The sequence below is a fragment of the Oncorhynchus keta genome, chromosome 4, assembly GCF_023373465.1.
Source record: "Oncorhynchus keta strain PuntledgeMale-10-30-2019 chromosome 4, Oket_V2, whole genome shotgun sequence".
In the NCBI taxonomy this organism is placed as follows: Eukaryota; Metazoa; Chordata; class Actinopteri; order Salmoniformes; family Salmonidae; genus Oncorhynchus; species Oncorhynchus keta.
In genome coordinates this window covers 56,979,221-56,998,358 of record NC_068424.1, presented here as the reverse complement: position 1 = coordinate 56,998,358, position 19,138 = coordinate 56,979,221, and the positions used below count along the sequence as shown (strand labels likewise).

Here is a 19,138-nt window from a genome sequence, read left to right as displayed (position 1 = left end):
TCGGCAATGTCAATTACAAATTAGCCTCCAACCCTCTACCCAGCAAATTGGATGCAGTCTATCACAGTGCCATCCATTTCATCACCAAAGCCCCATATACTACTAAAGCCAACAGCTACTTTGGCCGCCTTTCCTTCCAGTTCTCTGCTGCCAATTACTGGAAGGAATTGCAAAAATCACTGAAGTTGGAGACTTATATCTCTCTCACGAACTTTAAGCGTCAGCTGTCAGAGCTGTACACAGCCCATCTGTAAATAGACACGTTGGTGGTGAGGGACTCTTCACTGTTCTAAAGTGGAAGAAGGGAGGTGCCCTCCCCTATAGCTTGTTAAATCCGCCACATTTGATTGGGAATGGAGTAGACCAGGGGAAGGATGCCTTTCCAGCAGATGAGCAATGCACTCTCATTCCAGAAGAAGGCAAGAGACATGGCAGCTTGACATACTCCTCTGTGGGTGCAAATGAAGATGGAGAGCCTGGTTCTAGATAGCTTCAGCCTCCTGTCGGCACTGACGCCAGCACACCCTCACTTGAGATGCTAATGTCCAATGCATCTGATGGAATCTAGGCCAATCATTTGATTTCACATTAACTTTAGTCCTCTGAGCAAGTTGACCTTTATTGAGACAAATCTGGTCCTGGAGGCAGAGCTGTGCGATTTCCACTAAATGGGCCATCTGCAAAGTCAAAATTGGCTGTATATATATATATCATTAAAAAAATAATGAAAACAAAAATATGGTCTTTTTGGTGTTTAATTTAAAGTTTTGGTTAGGATTAATGTTAGAAGTGTAGTTAGGTTTAAAATGTAATTGTATGACTTTGTGGCTGTGCCAGCTAGTGAATAATATGCCAAGCTGCCTCCAGTACATGAGTCACCCCAATAAATGCCAACCTGTGTCCTCTGATAAAGGACAGAGGGAAGGAAGCATGGGCTACAGTGCCTATGTAGGACTGATGCCATTGACCCAGGTGAGGGGGATAAAGACAAATAGATAAAGATTAATACACTTGATTGGCTAGAAAACAAACCCACAATATTTTCATTGAAGGTCCAATGCAGCCTTTTTTAATTAGATTTTTTATATCAAATCATTTCTAGGTAACAATTAAGTACCTTAATTAAGTACCTTTACTGGGTTGATTTATTATGCACACATGACTGTAATATGGCTAAATGGCCAAAATAAACAAAAACAGCTTCTTAGCAAAGCATTTTGCTAGGACCGTCTGAGAGTGTTATGAATGGGGAGAGAAAATCTGAAAACTTGCTGTAATTGGCAGAGAGGTTTGGAACTCTTATTGGTCTATTAACCTAAAGAGGCTGACATTTCAGACTGTGGTTTCAAACAGCTCTTACACTAAAGGGGCATTATCATAATTTTCACAATATTATTCCAACCTCATAGCATAATATGACCTCATATATAATAAACACAGATTAAATTCATGGAAATGTACAAATATTTACTTCTAATGTTATTTTGTCATTTTCTGTCCACACATTTGCTTTGGCGAACACCCCTCTGTTCTCTCTATGTGAGTCAATGTAAAAATATAACAAAATGAAGTGATTTGCTAGAAGTATTTTGCTGTTATGCTCGTGGCCCTATTGCAAGATGTCCCTTGCACTCAAGTACAGTCACCCAAGATGTCCCTCGCACTCAAGCCTCAGTCACCCAAGATGTCCCTCGCACTCAAGCCTCAGTCACCCAAGATGTCCCTCGCACTCAAGTACAGTCACCCAAGATGTCCCTCGCACTCAAGTACAGTCACCCAAGATGTCCCTCGCACTCAAGTACAGTCACCCAAGATGTCCCTCGCACTCAAGCCTCAGTCACCCAAGATGTCCCTCGCACTCAAGTACAGTCACCCAAGATGTCCCTCGCACTCAAGTACAGTCACCCATGCCAAATGACCTAGTTTACCCCCACGGTTGATGACACACTGACACAGTGCTGATGAACGATTCCTTTAAAGTCAGACAATCAGCAAATCTGTAGCGGGAAAATACAACAAATGGATTTTCAGCAAAGGGGGCTCCTCCGTATTTCACTTGGGAAATGTTCCGGGTGGGACTTGGGCCCAGGAATTAAATATTTTACTCACTTTCAGACTCGTAGCATCTCAGCTACAACATTTGGTTCCTTGGAAGTTGTCGGAAGGTACGTTTTTGGTTTGACATTGGTTCTGGGAATGAAGCCATACATTTTCTGACCAGATAAACAACATTTGTTTGAAATGTTCTGAGAACATTTTGCCTGTTCTATGAATGTTTATTTTTTAGGTTATAGAGAGTTTGAGAACATTTTACTCTGGTTCCTTGAAAGTTTTGCTGGGAGATTTTACTAACACTCTTTTTTATTTATTTAACCAGGCAAGTAAGTTTAGAACGATTTCTTATTTACAATGACGGCCTAGGAACAGTGGGTTAACTGCCCTGTTCAGGGCCAGAACGATTTTTACCTTGTCAGCTAGGGGATTCAATCTAGCAACCTTTCGGTTACTGGCCCAACGCTCTAACCACTAGGCTACCTGCCACTCTGAAAATACTCTGAGAATTTTGAATAACTTCCTTAATGAACTTTCACTTAATGTTTAAATAAGACTTCATAACACTGCTATAGTGGCTTATTTTGGGTTAACTTAAAAAAAACTCAAAGCACAGATAGGACACATGGAAATTCATTTCCATAGGCATGAATGATTTTTTATTGTGACACGGCATCAGCGAGATTTAAAACAATAATCTTATGTTCTCTCTCCATGGAATTAGTCCACTGCCCCACCAAGGTGGCGCTAGCATGCAATGTTTTTTGGATGATAGCAAAGCTGTTCATTTTAGTAATTTCAAAGGAAACAAGCACTCATTAAGATCAGGTGTGGCCAATTAGTGGGCGCGGCCAACACACCTGAACACATTTAACAAGATAGAGGATAGAGTTTTGTTGATGCTGAGAATGGAATGTATATGTTTTTAAATACCACTTAAAACGCTCTGAATGTTAGTGTTGTGGTTTTTATAGAACATTTTCTTGACATTCTAAAAACGGAAATTATGTATTCAAAAACTCTTACAACGTTATCTGAATATTAAAGTTTTCTTAATGTTCTCGGAACAATTTGAGAACATGATATTAAATAGAACCACAAGGAAACCTTTAGGAAACATTATACTTTAATACTAAAATTCCCGTAGACAAACGTTGCTAAAGTTCTTAAATAATTTGTTAACATGACTTTAAATAGAACCATGTGGAAACCTGTACGAAGCGTTATGCTTAAGTACTGAAATTCCCACAGAACAATTTGAGAACATGACTTTAAATAGAACCATGAAGAAACTGATGTACTGAAATAACCACAGAACTTTCTCTTAACTTTCTCTTGAACAATTTGAGAACATTCACAATGTCAAACGTTCCTAGAACATTGGCAGAATTGAAATGAAATGTAATCATGTTTGAAGTTTTAGGAAACGTTCTGTTTAAAGTCATGAAACTGGAGATGAAAGAAAGGAACACCTAATTAGGTGAGGTACTGGCTAGCGGACTAGAACACTTGAAGAATTAAAGGAGAGCCGCACAGTCTAGGAGCTCAGATGCAATAATTGAATAACCTAATAACCAATGTTTCCGCATCTGAGCTCCTTGAGTGTGCGGCTCTCTTGATCTTTTTAAAGTAATGAAACGCCAAGAAAATACTTTTTTTTGGTCAAGTTTCTTAAATGTGCTGAGAATGTTCCAAAGCAATTATCCTGCATCATTCCCAGAAAGTTGTGGGAAGATTGTATGCAAAATAACCATAGGACAACATGCTCTCACCAAGCTCTAAGAAACATATGGTTCTCAGAATGTTATGTGCTAGCTGGGATTATGACTGGAGCATTTAGTTGAGATTGGAGGGCTTTTCCTGAATGAAAACAGAGTTGGGATTGCAATTGGATGTTAAAACAGCCAACAGTAGTATTCTCTACATCGTTGGAATGTAGACTTCTGGGTAATAATGGAGAGTGGGAGTCTGTTTGTCTAAGTGAAGAAGATGGGGAAGGAAAGAAGTGGGGAAAGGAGGAGGAGAAGAGATGATCAAGAGCGTTTCAAACATGTAGTGACTTGTCTGATGAGAGTGCTCCCCAGAGACGCATGTGGAGACATGCAGAGGGGGCAGATACTAATCATTGAAGACATGAGCCACCGTATTGATCCACCTGGCTGATCCATGCCATGCAACGTAGCTGTGGCTTTTCTGACCTATAATGAACTACTGTTCTGTATCTTCACAGGAGCTAGTACAGTTTGCTTTTGTTCCGATGGTGAATCATGTAATGTAGTTTAAAAAAAAGGAATATACTGTAATTCCACGAACCTTCTGCTTTCCCCTCAGTACTATACATATGTTGTAACTCCTCTTAAATTAGATGAGTAATTGCATTTTAAAATGTCATAATGTTCAATTATGAAAAACAACGTGTTAGCCAGACTCCAGCATAAACAAGCCTGTCTGTCATCTCGATGGAGTGTATGTGTCACTGTCGGTTCACTTTCTGTTCGCTAATGACTCCCTTCCATCTCCTTTGTTGAATGCTTTCCCCATCTGTTCCTATACGCAGGCTTCTTCCTTCCTGTGTTTCTGAGGCCCAGAACACCACAAATCCTAATTTAACACTCTGGTGCACTTTGGTGAGACAAGGCTCCGTTTGTGTCTTACGACAGCTCCAAAATAAGACCAGCGGCACAGCTCAGGAATAAAGAGGCGGCTCTCCTTTCAGAACGGAGCTCTCCTGTGTGTCTGAGTGAATGGCAGCTCCTACAGCTGTCCTTTTGTTTCCCATTAATGTTGCAATTAGGCACAAGTGCTCACTCGCTCCCTCCCCTCCACTCTCCTCTCCAACCGACTGAGGAGAGCAGGAGTTCTTGACTCCCGTAGGAGGCGGTGCGCCTGTGTCTCCGAAGCTTTTGTAGTCCAATGGGTCCAAAGTGGAAAGTCTCGTTTTCCGACAGTCAAAACAGAATCATCGGTTGTTGTTTTGTGCTGTTGGTTCCCCAGTTAGACTAAAATGTATTTTGGAGAAATTCTAGTCGCAGCTCCTATGAATAAACTCAGACATGCAGCATCTCCCACTGAGAAGACATGGAATAAATATTATGTCATCCTCTGTTATCCACTGTTATCCACTGGCTGAGTCAACTAACAGTACATTGCAACCTGAGTTGTTCGTACTCTTGAGGAGACTTGGCCTATCCACAGTGGGACCGTGGGAAGATTTCATAAGAACACAGACTTAGTCCTTGGTTGCACAAGCAGAATGGAAGATAAGAGTGAAATGTGATTGGTGGATTCAGTAGCCAAAACGTGTTGAGAACCACTGAACAAACCGATGCAGTCAGTAGTAGCAAGCAGTGCCTCTCACTGAAGTGGGCATCAGGAATCTTAAATGATCTGTGGTAAAAACATCCACATCTGCTCCACTAACCTTGGGCCATCTACAAAGTGATCTTGGATAAATTATGTATTTTTGTTTCTCACTTTCTTCATTTGCTGGCGGTGGTGGGATCCAGGCCTGCAGGGAGAGCTTGTGCTCATGATCTAGTTGTCTAATTGGATGAATAACCAAGTGAAGTAATATCCTGAGCGTACCTGTGCTGGACTTGATGGTTTCTTGGCCCACTGTTTGGCCGAGCAGGTCGTACTGGTTCAAACGGGAGCTCTCTCCTTCCACCACCACAGAGTCGGCAGCCTTACTAGTCCAGACGTAAGTCACCTCTGACATTGTATAGGCATCTAAGATCACAAAGGGAGTGAGGTTAACACCATCAGTGTGGTATGTGAAAAATAGGCATATGAAAATAGGGCAGTGATTCATTCTCTCTTGGGCAGTGATTCATTCTCTCTTGGGCAGTGATTCATTCTCATTTCTGATGATTAAAGAGAATAGTGTCTAATGTCATGTAACTGATTAAGGGTTGTATAATCCCCCCCCCAAATCAACTCCATGACTATGTTGCCCATTGCAAGCAAGGTCATTACATTTTGTTAGGCAAATGAAAGAAAATGACTACTGCCTTGAGAAATCAACACCGTATAAATGATATAAGATCCATATCACACCATATTAGTGTATATATATATATATATATATATATATATATATATATATATATATACACTGCTCAAAAAAATAAAGGGAACACTTTGCTGTGTCTGTCAACAACACAATGTAAGTCAATCACACTTCTGTGAAATCAAACTGTCCACTTAGGAAGCAACACTGATTGACAATAAATTTCACATGCTTTTGTGCAAATGGAATAGACAACAAGTGGAAATTATAGCCATTTAGCAAGACACCCCCAATAAAGGAGTGGTTCTGCAGGTGGTGACCAGACCACTTCTCAGTTCCTGTGCTTCCTGGCTGATGTTTTGGTCACTTTTGAATGCTGGCGGTGCTTTCACTATAGTGGTAGCATGAGACAGAGTCTACAACCCACACAAGTGGCTCAGGTAGTGCAGCTCATCCAGGATGGCACATCAATGCGAGCTGTGGCAAGAAGGTTTGCTGTGTCTGTCAGCGTAGTGTCCAGTGCATGGAGGCGCTACCAGGAGACAGACCAGTACATCTGGAGATGTGGAGGAGGCCGTAGGAGGGCAACACCCCAGCAGCAGGACCGCTACTTCCGCCTTTGTGCAAGGAGGAACACTGCCAGAGCCCTGCAAAATGACCTCCAGCAGGCCCCAAATGTGCATGTGTCTGCTCAAATGGTCAGAAACAGACTCCATGAGGGTGGTATGAGGGCCCGACGTCTACAGGTGGGGGTTGTGCTTACAGCCCAACACCGTGCAGGACGTTTGACATTTGCCAGAGAACACCAAGATTGGCAAATTCGCCACTGGCGCCCTATGCTCTTCACAGATGAAAGCAGGTTCACACTGAGCACATGTGACAGACGTGACAGAGTCTGGAGACGCCGTGGAGAACGTTCTGCTGCCTGCAACATCCTCCAGCATGACCGGTTTGGCGGTGGGTCAGTCATGGTGTGGGGTGGCATTTCTTTGGGGGGCTGAACAGCCCTTCATGTGCTCGCCAGAGGTAGCCTGACTGCCATTAGGTACCGAGATGAGATCCTCAGACCCTTTTGAGACCATATGCTGGTGCGGTTGGCCCTGGGTTCCTCCTAATGCAAGACGATGCTTGACCTCATGTGGCTGGAGTGTGTCAGCAGTTCCTGCAAGAGGAAGGCATTGATGCTATGGACTGGCCCACCCGTTCCCCAGACCTGAATCTAATTGAGCACATCTGGGACATCATGTCTCGCTCCATCCACCAATGCCACGTTGCACCACAGACTGTCCAGGAGTTGGCGGATGCTTTATTCCAAGTCTGGGAGGAGATCCCTCAGGAGACCATCCGCCACCTCATCAGGAGCATGCCCAGGCATTGTAGGGAGGTCATACAGGCACGTGGAGGCCACACACACTACTGAGCCTCATTTTGACTTGTTTTAAGGACATTACATCAAAGCTGGATCAGCCTGTAGTGTGGTTTTCCACTTTAATTTTGAGTGTGACTCCAAATCCAGACCTCCATGGGTTGATAAATTTGATTTCCATTGATAATTTTTGTGTGATTTTGTTGTCAGCACATTCAACTATGTAAAGAAAAAAGTATTTAATAAGAATATTTCATTCAGATCTAGGATGTGTTATTTTAGTGTTCCCTTTATTTATTTTTGAGTGTTTCCTTTATTTTTAATTTTTTGAGCAGTGTATATAAAGTCATCACATCTTCGTACCATGGGTGTTTTATACAGAGAGTCAGATCTCTTCCCAACCGTGGGGGTTTTATGCAGAGAGACAAATATGAAGAGGCTAAGACATTTCAAAGAGTAAACATTGACACAGTGAGTCATCAACGCCATCAGAGAATGATTTTCTCCCGCTGCCTGTCTTGCTGTGCCATGAAAACACTTAACATACAGTATTAACTCCTCCAAACATTTAAATAAGGCTTTTATTATTAATTGGCATTGGCAATGGTTGAGTTTCTTTCAATAGGCTGAAGGTTTTATAGCCAGGGGACGGCTTGCAGTGCACTTCACAACATGCAATGACATACTGACTCAGGTAGCGTTTTATTTGATTTTGGTGGATGAAGCACTAGTTTGTTTTGTTTATCATCTAAACAATAATGCATCATGCAACTGAACGAACATATCCACATTGTGTATAACAATAATATTTTCAGAATCTACTTTTCAATTAGCATAATTTCTAGAGCTCCTTCAAGAAAGTCTTTAGAATTGGGTTTTGTGGTATGGAGCAATTTAAGTGCCACCAGAAATTGAATACAAATATTTTGTTGTGCCACAATGTGCCACTCTAACTAACATCCAAGGGTAGTAGCAGCCAAAGGAGAGGAGAGCGCTGCATCGATACTAGGATGAAAACAGAGAGCTCAACTCAGCCACCAAACCCAATAACACTACCTTCTTATCTTTTTCCCAGAAGCTCAGACCAAAGCCTTTCTAAATATGTGCTGCTACTGACAGCGTGTGTTTTAAGTGAAAACATGTGTGGGCGGTGGGAGGTAATTCTACACCCTTAGTGGTTATGGAATGGTTATTGCTGTAACAAAGTTGAAATTTAAAACTCAGTGTTTGTAGCAGCAGAAACATAGTCTATTCTTATCCTGTGTCTTGTTTGGTTTTGTATCCCCTGTGTGGTTTGTTTAGTTATGGTGTGGGACTTGAGAGTGGGACTGTATGCGGGTTTAGGCTCAAATCAAATGAAGCAAGAAGATCGAATTCTGCCTCTAGGAAAAGCCACTGTGACAGTGTTGTTGACATGGAGCAGAGTGAGGAGCCGCGCTGAACGACACTGAACACAAAGGTCACAGTGGTGATTCATTCAAAACTGGTGGCCCCCCAACTAAATCAATGTGACCTACACACATACGACACATGACCTATTGTACGACTTAAACTAGACACATTTTGATTCCTGCACGAGTTTCAAATCGCATGTTCTTTTCATGAGAGTAATGCCCTGGCAACCCAGTGACGCCGTGCGTCTATGTATTTGGTATGCATTACTCACAGCTGCCAAACTTCAGGGGACATGAGTGGAAGTCCATGGGGAAGTCCTCAAGATGCATCGGACACTCTGCGTGAACCGTCAACCTAGATACAACACATAAAGCCCAATGCGTCACTGTAGCGTCCCAAAACACAGATCCAGTTGAAGTCGGAGGTTTACATGCACCTTAGCCAAATACATTTAAACTCAGTTTTTCACCATTCCTGACATTAAATCCAAGTAAAAAATCCCTGTCTTAGGTCAGAGGATCCCAACTTCATTTTAAGAATGTGAAATGTCAGAATAATAGTAGAGAGAATGACAAATTTCAGTTTTTATTTCTTTCATCACATTCCCAATGGGTCAGAAGTTTACACACACTCAATTAGTATTTGGTAGCATTGCCTTTAAATTGTGTAACGTGGGTCAAGCGTTTCGGGTAGTCTTCCACAAGCCTCCCACAATAAATTGGGTGAATTTTGACCCATTCCTCCTGGCAGAACTGGTGTAAGTGAGTCAGGTTTGTAGGCCTCCTCGCTCGCACACCGTTTTCCAATTCTGCCCACACATGTTCTATAGGATTCAGGTCAGGGCTTTGTGATGGCCACTCCAATACCTTGACTTTGTTGTACTTAAGCCATTTTGCCACAACTTTGGAAGTATGCTTGGGGTCATTGTCCATTCGGAAGACCCATTTGCGACCAAGCTTTAACTTCCTGACTGATGTCTTGAGATGTTGCTTCAATATATCCACATAATTTTCCTCCCTCATGATGCCATCTATTTTGTGAAGTGTTCCAGTCCCTCCTGCAGTAAAGCACCCCCACAATATGATGCTGCCACCCCCGTGCTTCACCGTTGGTATGGTGTTCTTCAGCTTGCAAGCTTCCCCCTTTTTCCTTCAAATATAACGATGGTCATTATGGCCAAACAGTTCTATTTTTGTTTTATCAGACCAGAAGACATATCTCCAAAAAGTACACTCTTTATCCCCATGTGCAGTTGCAAACCGTAGTCTGGCTTTTTTTATGGCGGTTTTGGCGCAGTGGCTTCTTCCTTGCTTAGTGGCATTTCAGGTTATGTCGACATAGGACTCGTTTTACAGTGGATATAGATACTTGTGTACCTGTTTCCTCCAACATCTTCACATGGTCCTTTGCTGTTGTTCTGGGATTGATTTGCACTTTTCGCACCAAAGTACATTCATCTCTAGGAGACAGAAAGCGTCTCCATCCTGAGCTGTATGACAGCTGCGTGGTCCCATGGTGTTTATACTTGTGTACTATTGTTTGTACAGATCAACGTGGTACCTTCAGGCGTTTGGAAATTGCTCCCAAGGATGAATCAGACTTGTAGAGGTCTACAATTTTTTTTCTGTTGTCTTGGCTGATTTCTTTTGATATTCCCATGATGTCAAGCAAAGAGGCACTGAGTTTGAAGATAGGCCTTGAAATACAACCACAGGTACACCTCCAATTGACTAAAATTATGTCAATTAGCCTATCAGAAGCTTCTAAAGCCATGACATCAATTTCTTGAATTTTCCAAGCTGTTTAAAGGCACAGTTAACTTAGTGTATGTAAACTTCTGACCCACTGATACAGTGAATTATAAGTGAAATAATCTGTCTGTAAACAATTGTTGGAAAAATGACTCGTGTCATGCACAAAGTAGATGTCCTAACCGACTTGCCAAAACAATAGTTTGTTAACAAGAAATTTGTGGAGTGGTTGTAAAGTTTTAATGACTCCAACCAAAGTGTATGTAAACTTCCCACTTCAGATGCATATGTTTAGTGTGTTTAGTAGTGTTAGAATGAACAAGCAATGCATTTGTACCAAAAAACATGAGTGCCTCTTTCAATCTAAATGTAGCTAAGGTTAAATCAATAATTAAGCAGGACCAGAGTTGATGGAAACCAAAGGGATACAAATGCTTATCGGGCACACTGAGCATCCCCAGATTATCGTGGGCAATTTCTGAAATATATAGCACTTTGTGCAGTGAAGATGCTCTGTGTCTATTTCCATTCCTGCCAAATGTATTATTATTATTATTATTATGTTTAACTTTATTTAACTAGGCAAGTGAGTTAAGAACAAATTCTTATTTTCAATGATGGCCTAGGAACAGTGGGTTAACTGCCTTGTTCAGGGGCAGAACGACAGTTTTTCTTTTTACCTTGTCAGCTCGGGGGTTCGATCTTGCAACCTTTCAGTTACTAGTCCAACGCTCTAACCACCTAAAGAACCTGACAATGCCGTTTCCTAAGTGATTCAATTCAAAATGGCCTCTGATTGGGCAATATTTTTCTTCTGTATTCTGAAAGCACTTGCTTGTTAAAATAATGGCCCTTTTAATAATAATAATAATAATAATATATGCCATTTAGCAGACGCTTTTATCCAAAGCGACTTACAGTCATGTGTGCATACATTCTACGTATGGGTGGTCCGGGAATCAAACCCACTACCCTGGCGTTACAAGCGCCATGCTCTACCAACTGAGCTACGGAAGGACTTTTGGCACTGAGTGAGTAAAATCTTGCAATAAAGCCACTAGCGCATTTTCAACCCTCTCTCAGCCTCATCGCAAAATGTGTATCTATAGATGAGCTATAAAACTGCACATTTTTCTCCCTGCCCCATGGCAATATGTGGAGTATTTCAGGAAATTAGCTTTAAATCAGCAACATTTTCTCTCAGCCTCATGGCAAAATGTGTAGAATGTGGGGTGGCAGGTAGCCTAGTGGTTAGAGCGTTTGACTACTAACCGAAAGGCTGCAAGATCAAATCCCTGATGTCATGACGTTGGCCTGTGGGTAAGGTTTATAACCCCCCCCCCCCATAAATACCTTTCTCCCTTCCCTCTGACTCTGAGTGACTCTTGAATAGCCTTTGTTAAGCATAGAGAGTCTGGGAACATCAAACAAGTGGGGGGAAAGGAACCATATTTTGGTAATAGAACCAGTTGAAAATGTGTTGGTACTTAATGAATATGATGTCAGTTCGGTTGTCATCTGAGACATTATGACTGATGACAGGACGACAAACTGTATCTGGGAAAGTCTACACATTCTAGTTATCAGATTCACATGGAATTGTTGTGCAATTTAAATGTTTAAATATGACACTATTTGTGAAAAGATTAAATGTAATTTTAGCTTCCAAATGAGAGATTTGGGTTTTCATAAAGTTAGAGCTCTGCTCAATCAGTGGCCTGCCCCTGTGAAGAGACATGGGTTATAAACTATGAAACACACAGTTCTCTCCCTCCACTATATAAGCCCTTGACGAAAATGTAACCTCCTGTTCCGGGTACATTAGGAAGACGGTCCGATGTCAGAAGGATTCAGATAACTACAGAATGAAGCCAACCTCCGCTTGAGCTTTGGTTGCGAATGGTATGAACTTTGAACTCTTATTCGCTACAGAAGTGATAACTCCTAGCCGTTGAGTTAGCAGCGGCCGCTGTAAACATGGGCTAGGAGAGCACAGACAGAGCATACCGTCTACCACACAACGACGACACTACAGCATATCCCGTTCACCACCAGAGACACTCTTCAAAGGACAAAGGACTCTGTTGGGCAACACAGCCTTCCATCTACCACCAACCTATTGAAGCGCAGCTCAGAGTAAATATTTATTGCATTTTCCTTTTCCAAATGGGCGGTAATTTAGAATGCATAAGATTCTGTATTTATGATAGAGTAGCTGCCTACGGCCCGATAGAGACATAGCTTCTCCCTTTGTTCCTCAAGTCTTCCCGCTCTTTCACTCAAACCCAACCCCCGTTATTTGTGTAACCAGCTGTCAAATCTGTTCTGCCCGCTAAGGACGTTTTACTTTATGACATAATTTGTAATCAAAGTATGATTCATTCTGTGTATATGTAATTCTGTGTGATTAGTTAGGTATTTAGTAAATAAATACTGTAATTAAACCCAATTTTGTATTGCTGATTCAACTTGTTAGCCAGGGTTCGTGCAGATAACCAAGAATTTACAACTTTCAGATGAGACTGAAATATATTGACTGATTAATATTGACTGCTATTGATGTAAAATATTACTAGGTCTTTCAGAGTTTATTCGGAAGATAACAGCTCTATAAACACTCTTTCGTGGTGCCCCGACTTTCTAGTTAATTACATTTACATGATTAGCTTAATCAGGTCATATTAATTACAGAAAAAGGATTTTATAGAATAGCATGTCATATCACTTAATCCGGCATAGCCAAAGACACGACACTGAGCAGACAAGGTAAAAATCTGTCGTTCTGCCCCTGAACAAGGCAGTTAACATTGGAAATAAGAATTTGTTCTTAACTGACTTGCCTAGTTAAATAAAGGTAAAAATTAAATAAATTATCTATAACTGAGATGTAATGAGATGTGTTTGGGTTGAGGTGACATTGGGGAGACTGGTACTCCTGTATTTTCCTGTTCCATGTTAATTGTAAGGCCCTGAGACAGACTAGCGTCCTGTCCAGGGGGTGTACTTGTACATCAAGCTGCCTCACGCTACAGAAACAGGAGATAGGCTCCTATGAGCCGTTCTGACTCCCACAAGACAAGGCTTTTACTTGAAAGAACACAAGCTAAACCTGCTACGTTAATAACATTTCATTAAACTGTATTTTCCCTGGCAACCCAGTGACCCTGTGTAGTTGCCTCATGGTGTAAAGCAGGGTGCCATCGTCTTGAATCCTCAGTAGTTTATTGGGCATGGTCATGTTGTGAGCCACTGACTTCTTCCCATTGTGGAAGAACGTGTCTGGCGTCCATATTTTACTGGCCATCAAGTTGTTCAGCCGCAGTATGTTCATGGGCCCGTCGAATTTTAACCTCTCGTCTTTCCAGCTTTGCCGGAAGAACACGTCTATGGTGTATTCCTGTGGGAAGAAATAACATTGTGGCTACAATCGACAACAATCACACAGATGAATTTCACAAATTAATATCACAGGTACAGACAATGCCACCATAAATGAATCTCCACATAAACATAGCAAACGTAATATTTCTGCACTGTGAATATGGAATACCTGCTCCTTAATTTTTAAATAAAGTGACACTTCTAACGATGCCGTACTATCCCTACTATATATATATTTTTTATATGAAGCAGATAAACAACACAAGCAGCGCCTAGCGAGAGGCTTTGAAGATATCCTGTGGTAAACCAAGGTGGATGGCACCCTCTCTCTCCCTTCCACTCCAGGCTGTGCATCCCATATAACATACATTACTGACTCACTGCGCCTCCTGCATGCACTTGGGCCTGCCATTTATCCACACTGGATGTTTTTTCTCCCGGTGATTTATTTCAGAGTGGAGCAGCCTCTACAAGGTGAGGTCCCTGGTCTTAGTGTACTGTCTACCTACCACGCCTGTCCGACTCCACTGACCATGTTTACATGTGCACATTGTTCCGGATAGTAGCTAATCTCCCGCTTAAGGTCTTATCTGGGATAAGAGGTTTACATGCACGTTTGATATCCCACTCATGAGTGTCCCTGTATCCATGAATAAACAGAATATTCCTAATTTAAGTGTGTGGGTTAAATTGAATAGTAATTGAAATATGGACACCTGCTGTAGGCCTATAATCTCTCACATGTAGCGTTATCTAATATTAACTCCTGCAGAATTATGCATTTCTTGCAGTGAAATTATACAACAAATGTTAATTTTGTCTTGGGAACATATTATTTCTTTCTTTCAGCATCTCTTGAGAAAATGTGAATGTTTGTGTAATGTGTTCTCTTTGACACTGTTATGCAAAAAGGCAGTTTTTCAACCACAGAAAATATGCACGAAGATGACTTGAGGTCTTATCAAGAAATGTGTTATCGTTTTCTCAGCTTTTCATTTCCTTAAAACTGGTCAAACTGATGATATTTTGGACATTTTGCACAGGACCAATCTTTCCACTGTTGCGTTTTTCCCCCACGGCCCCTAAACAAAACAGATAACTTCACCAGTGTTAACTAGATTACTAATGCATTCAGTCTATCGATGTAAGATATTATTCTGCTGAGCACTACATTATTTAGTCTTCTGGGGCAACAAGTTATGAAGAGAAGAAGAGAAGCTGAGAAGAAGAGAAGCTGCATGAATCAAACTATAGTTGACAAGCAAATGTCAGAAATTGTAAGCAGAGACTTGTCTCAATTAGGGGTGAAAGTTGCCAGTAGTAAATTATAGTAGGCTAAATTATTCTGGTGGATCGAACTACGCAGGTAGCCTACTTTTTTAACTGATTTATTTGACAATCAAATGAAAACATCACACAACACCCATGAAATGCCAAACAGCCTGTCCCGACTGCAAAAGCAACAGTAAATAGGATAAGATGTTTACATGCCACACTATCCTGTCATAGATCATCATATCCCAGGAATCTAATCCGTCCGTCTCCAAATCCTGCCCTCAAGAGGATACCTGGCTTGTTAAGGGCTCCAGGGCAAACGGTATTGGAAGAGGTATGTGTTTTGGTGTGTTCAAAATCATATGAGCTGGGAAAAAAATACAGTATAGGCCTTAGGTGTGAGGTCCAGTATATTACATCTTATGAGACCATATGGGTTAATTCATCATTCTAACTTTAACCACTAGCAATTTGATGGCAACATAAGATAATGTATTATGTGCTTTATATATTTTACATGCAGCTTGTGTAGTCCACTGGACAATCTTTTGGATTTCCCTACTATGTTGAGTTATCGTTCATATATCCCAGCTACCAACAACCATGTACAAATCCTTATTGTATAAATGCTAAGCACAAATGTTAATAAATAGGAATACAGTTAGTCTCCCTAGGATTTTAAGTCATGGCTGCATCAAGATCATTGTACACATCTTACATTATTGCTCCTTGCCATGATATGGGACACTCGCCTAGTGAATACTTAATAGTTGTCCGTAATGTATATTTTGCTATTCCATTAATGAGCTTTTGAATTCTGCATTGCATTTCAAACATCATAAATGTTTAATCATTAGCAGCGGAACCATAATGTTCCTTTACAGAATGGCTTGCTCTGAATATTGTCGTTTTAATAAAGGGTGTGTGTTTTATTTCAAAAACAAGCCCGATATAAATTAAGTAGTGAGTTGAATAAAGAGTAGATCTTCAATCATTCATAAGACAAAATTGTCGAAGGAAGAGGGAGAGAGAGTCCAATCAAAAACACATATTTTGACCAATGGGTAAAATATGTTACTTGTGTAGATACTCCTCTAAGAAAAGCAATGGTCAAAACCCCATGTCTATATCATAATATGTTTAAAGGTTATTGGAGCTTTAGGGTGCCCCAATTTAGGGTGACTAAATCAATGGAGGCCAGAGAGAAAAAGTGGTAAAAATTCAGGAAAATTGCATCGCTGAATTAAGGCTACCTGACAGGCTCACTTTCCCATTAAATTTGTCATCTTTCCTCTTAAATCCACAGGACATAAAACAATATAGAGGTAAGAAGTATATCGATCTTGAGACATGACATTTTTGTATACGCTTTTCATATGAACTTGAAATTCGTTATTTTTTCAAAGATTTCTCACAAAAACAAGCATCTGCCTTCACCAAGCTTTTCTATTTTCAAAGCCTTTTACATGTAATACATTTTGTGTCATGCAAATGTGGCTTTAAGCAATCCGCAGAAACAACTTTGAAGATGACAACCACAAAATATTAAATCCTCAAAATGTTGTTACGGGAAACCTGCCAACTGGTTAGGTTACAAAATCAGACTTTCTAGATTTAATGTTAATTAATGATATGTTAGAGAAAGACCCAACTGAACGATTCAGAGCATGGATAATCATATTTGTCTGGGTAAAATGTATTTTCTAACATAAGGAAATGAAATTTCATCCCCAAAGTGTATTTTCACCCTAAAATGTGTCAATGTGTTTGTCATGAGGGGACAATAATGCATGGGGATGAGCTCCAGGAAAGAAACATTTACGGACAATTCTGCCCTTGAAAAAAAACGAAGAAAACATTAAAAGAAGGGAATGATAGGAGAATCTGAGATATATATATATATATATATATATATATATATATGTTGCTGTACCAAACGGAGGCCGGACAGTAAAATGGCAGTCAGGATGAAAAAGAGTAGAACATTGTATCTAAGGTAGAGACACAATGGGAATATAGACCAAATCTTAAGGAGTCAGGGTTACTGGGGCTTTGATGCTTCACTAGAGCCAAGCTAAGCTGCTTGGAACGAACACAAACACCGGTCCCATTCATTTGGCACCAAACTGAAGAAAACATACCGAAACAGGAATGGGCAAACGGAACATGTTTAATAAGAAACGCTCCTTTTTATTTTCAGTTGCAAAACGTTTTGATATGGTGTGCCCCAATGAATACGACCAAGACTAAGTGGTCCAAATAAGTGACAAAAAGGAAAATGGTGCCAAGGTTTTGCAATGAAGCGGTAAACAAAACACCTGGAATGACAAAATCATGATTTGTTTATTCTGTGTTGTTGTGTAGTATTTAAACTAAGTGCTTAGTTCCACCAAAGCTCTGTGTAGTACCATATTATCCTGTTGTAAGAATGGTTTAGGCTATTTACTCCCCAATTCAATTGTAAAACACTACAGAAACTAATCACAAGAACCAATTTGGTCCTTTACCCTCCTATCTTGTTTATCACAATTGAGTTTTCATGGTTATCAGTTGCAGAGACTTCTGAATAGTGGTACAATGATTTAGATAAAACTGATTTCCCCTACATACAGATACGCTATTTTAAATGTAAAAGTTTCTCATAGCAGGAAAATAATCCGGATTAGAATTAATGAACTTTTTTGTTAAGTGGAAATGACAAACTTTAGAAGCCTTTTTAAATCTTGAACACATTACACGTTTACTTTCTATGATGAATGTGTAACCAGGCCAGCCCAGCACAGCTCAGTTTGGGAACAAGGTACTCGTAAGATTAGAATGTGGTCTCACCATGTCTGTATCAGAAACTGGGCCAAAGCTGGTGACGTAGACATTTGTATTCACCTCTGTTATACGATCTGAAAAACATAAAATATCATTAATATAGAACAAACAAAGGCTGGAAAAAATACTATTATTACAGATCTAAGAAGAACTGTAGCTCGTCTTTTGAGTGGTACTTCCCTGCCGTGCAATAAAATATCACTTAGACGTTTACTCCAAACAACACCATCCTATCAGGCCTGCCTGTAACACCATACTATCAGGCCTACCTGTAACACCATCCTATCAGGCCTGCCTGTAACACCATCCTATCAGGCCTACCTGTAACACCATCCTATCAGGCCTGCCTGTAACACCATCCTATCAGGCCTACCTGTAACACCATCCTATCAGGCCTGCCTGTAACACCATCCTATCAGGCCTACCTGTAACACCATCCTATCAGGCCTGCCTGTAACACCATCCTATCAGGCCTACCTGTAACACCATCCAATCAGGCCTACCTGTAACACCATCCTATCAGGCCTACCTGTAACACCATCCTATCAGGCCTACCTGTAACACCATCCTATCAGGCCTACCTGTAACACCATCCTATCAGGCCTACCTGTAACACCATCCAATCAGGCCTACCTGTAACACCATCCTATCAGGCCTGCCTGTAACACCATCCTATCAGGCCTACCTGTAACACCATCCAATCAGGCCTGCCTGTAACACCATCCTATCAGGCCTGCCTGTAACACCATCCTATCAGGCCTGCCTGTAACACCATCCTATCAGGCCTGCCTGTAACACCATCCTATCAGGCCTGCCTGTAACACCATCCTATCAGGCCTGCCTGTAACACCATCCTATCAGGCCTGCCTGTAAAACCATCCTATCAGGCCTACCTGTAACACCATCCTATCAGGCCTACCTGTAACACCATCCTATCAGGCCTGCCTGTAACACCATCCAATCAGTCCTGCCTAAAGCACCATCCTATCAGGCCTGCCTGTAACACCATCCTATCAGGCCTACCTGTAACACCATCCAATCAGGCCTGCCTAAAGCACCACCCTATCAGGCCTGCCTGTAACACCA

General features: G+C 41.1%; 1 protein-coding gene across 3 annotated transcripts in view; it reads right to left on the bottom strand.

Moving 5' to 3' along the window:
• Window positions 1–19,138, bottom strand: part of LOC118379181 (gamma-aminobutyric acid receptor subunit alpha-2-like) — a 69,388-nt gene that overhangs the window by 33,164 nt on the left and 17,086 nt on the right. For all 3 annotated transcript variants that reach the window (XM_052511052.1, XM_035766190.2, XM_052511060.1), the window contains 4 exons: window positions 18,059–18,126; window positions 13,750–13,970; window positions 9,094–9,176; window positions 5,638–5,781 (listed from right to left, as the gene is read on the bottom strand). In XM_052511052.1, coding sequence (XP_052367012.1) covers window positions 5,638–5,781; window positions 9,094–9,176; window positions 13,750–13,970; window positions 18,059–18,126 — 516 coding nt within the window. The remainder of the gene's footprint in view (window positions 1–5,637; window positions 5,782–9,093; window positions 9,177–13,749; window positions 13,971–18,058; window positions 18,127–19,138) is intronic.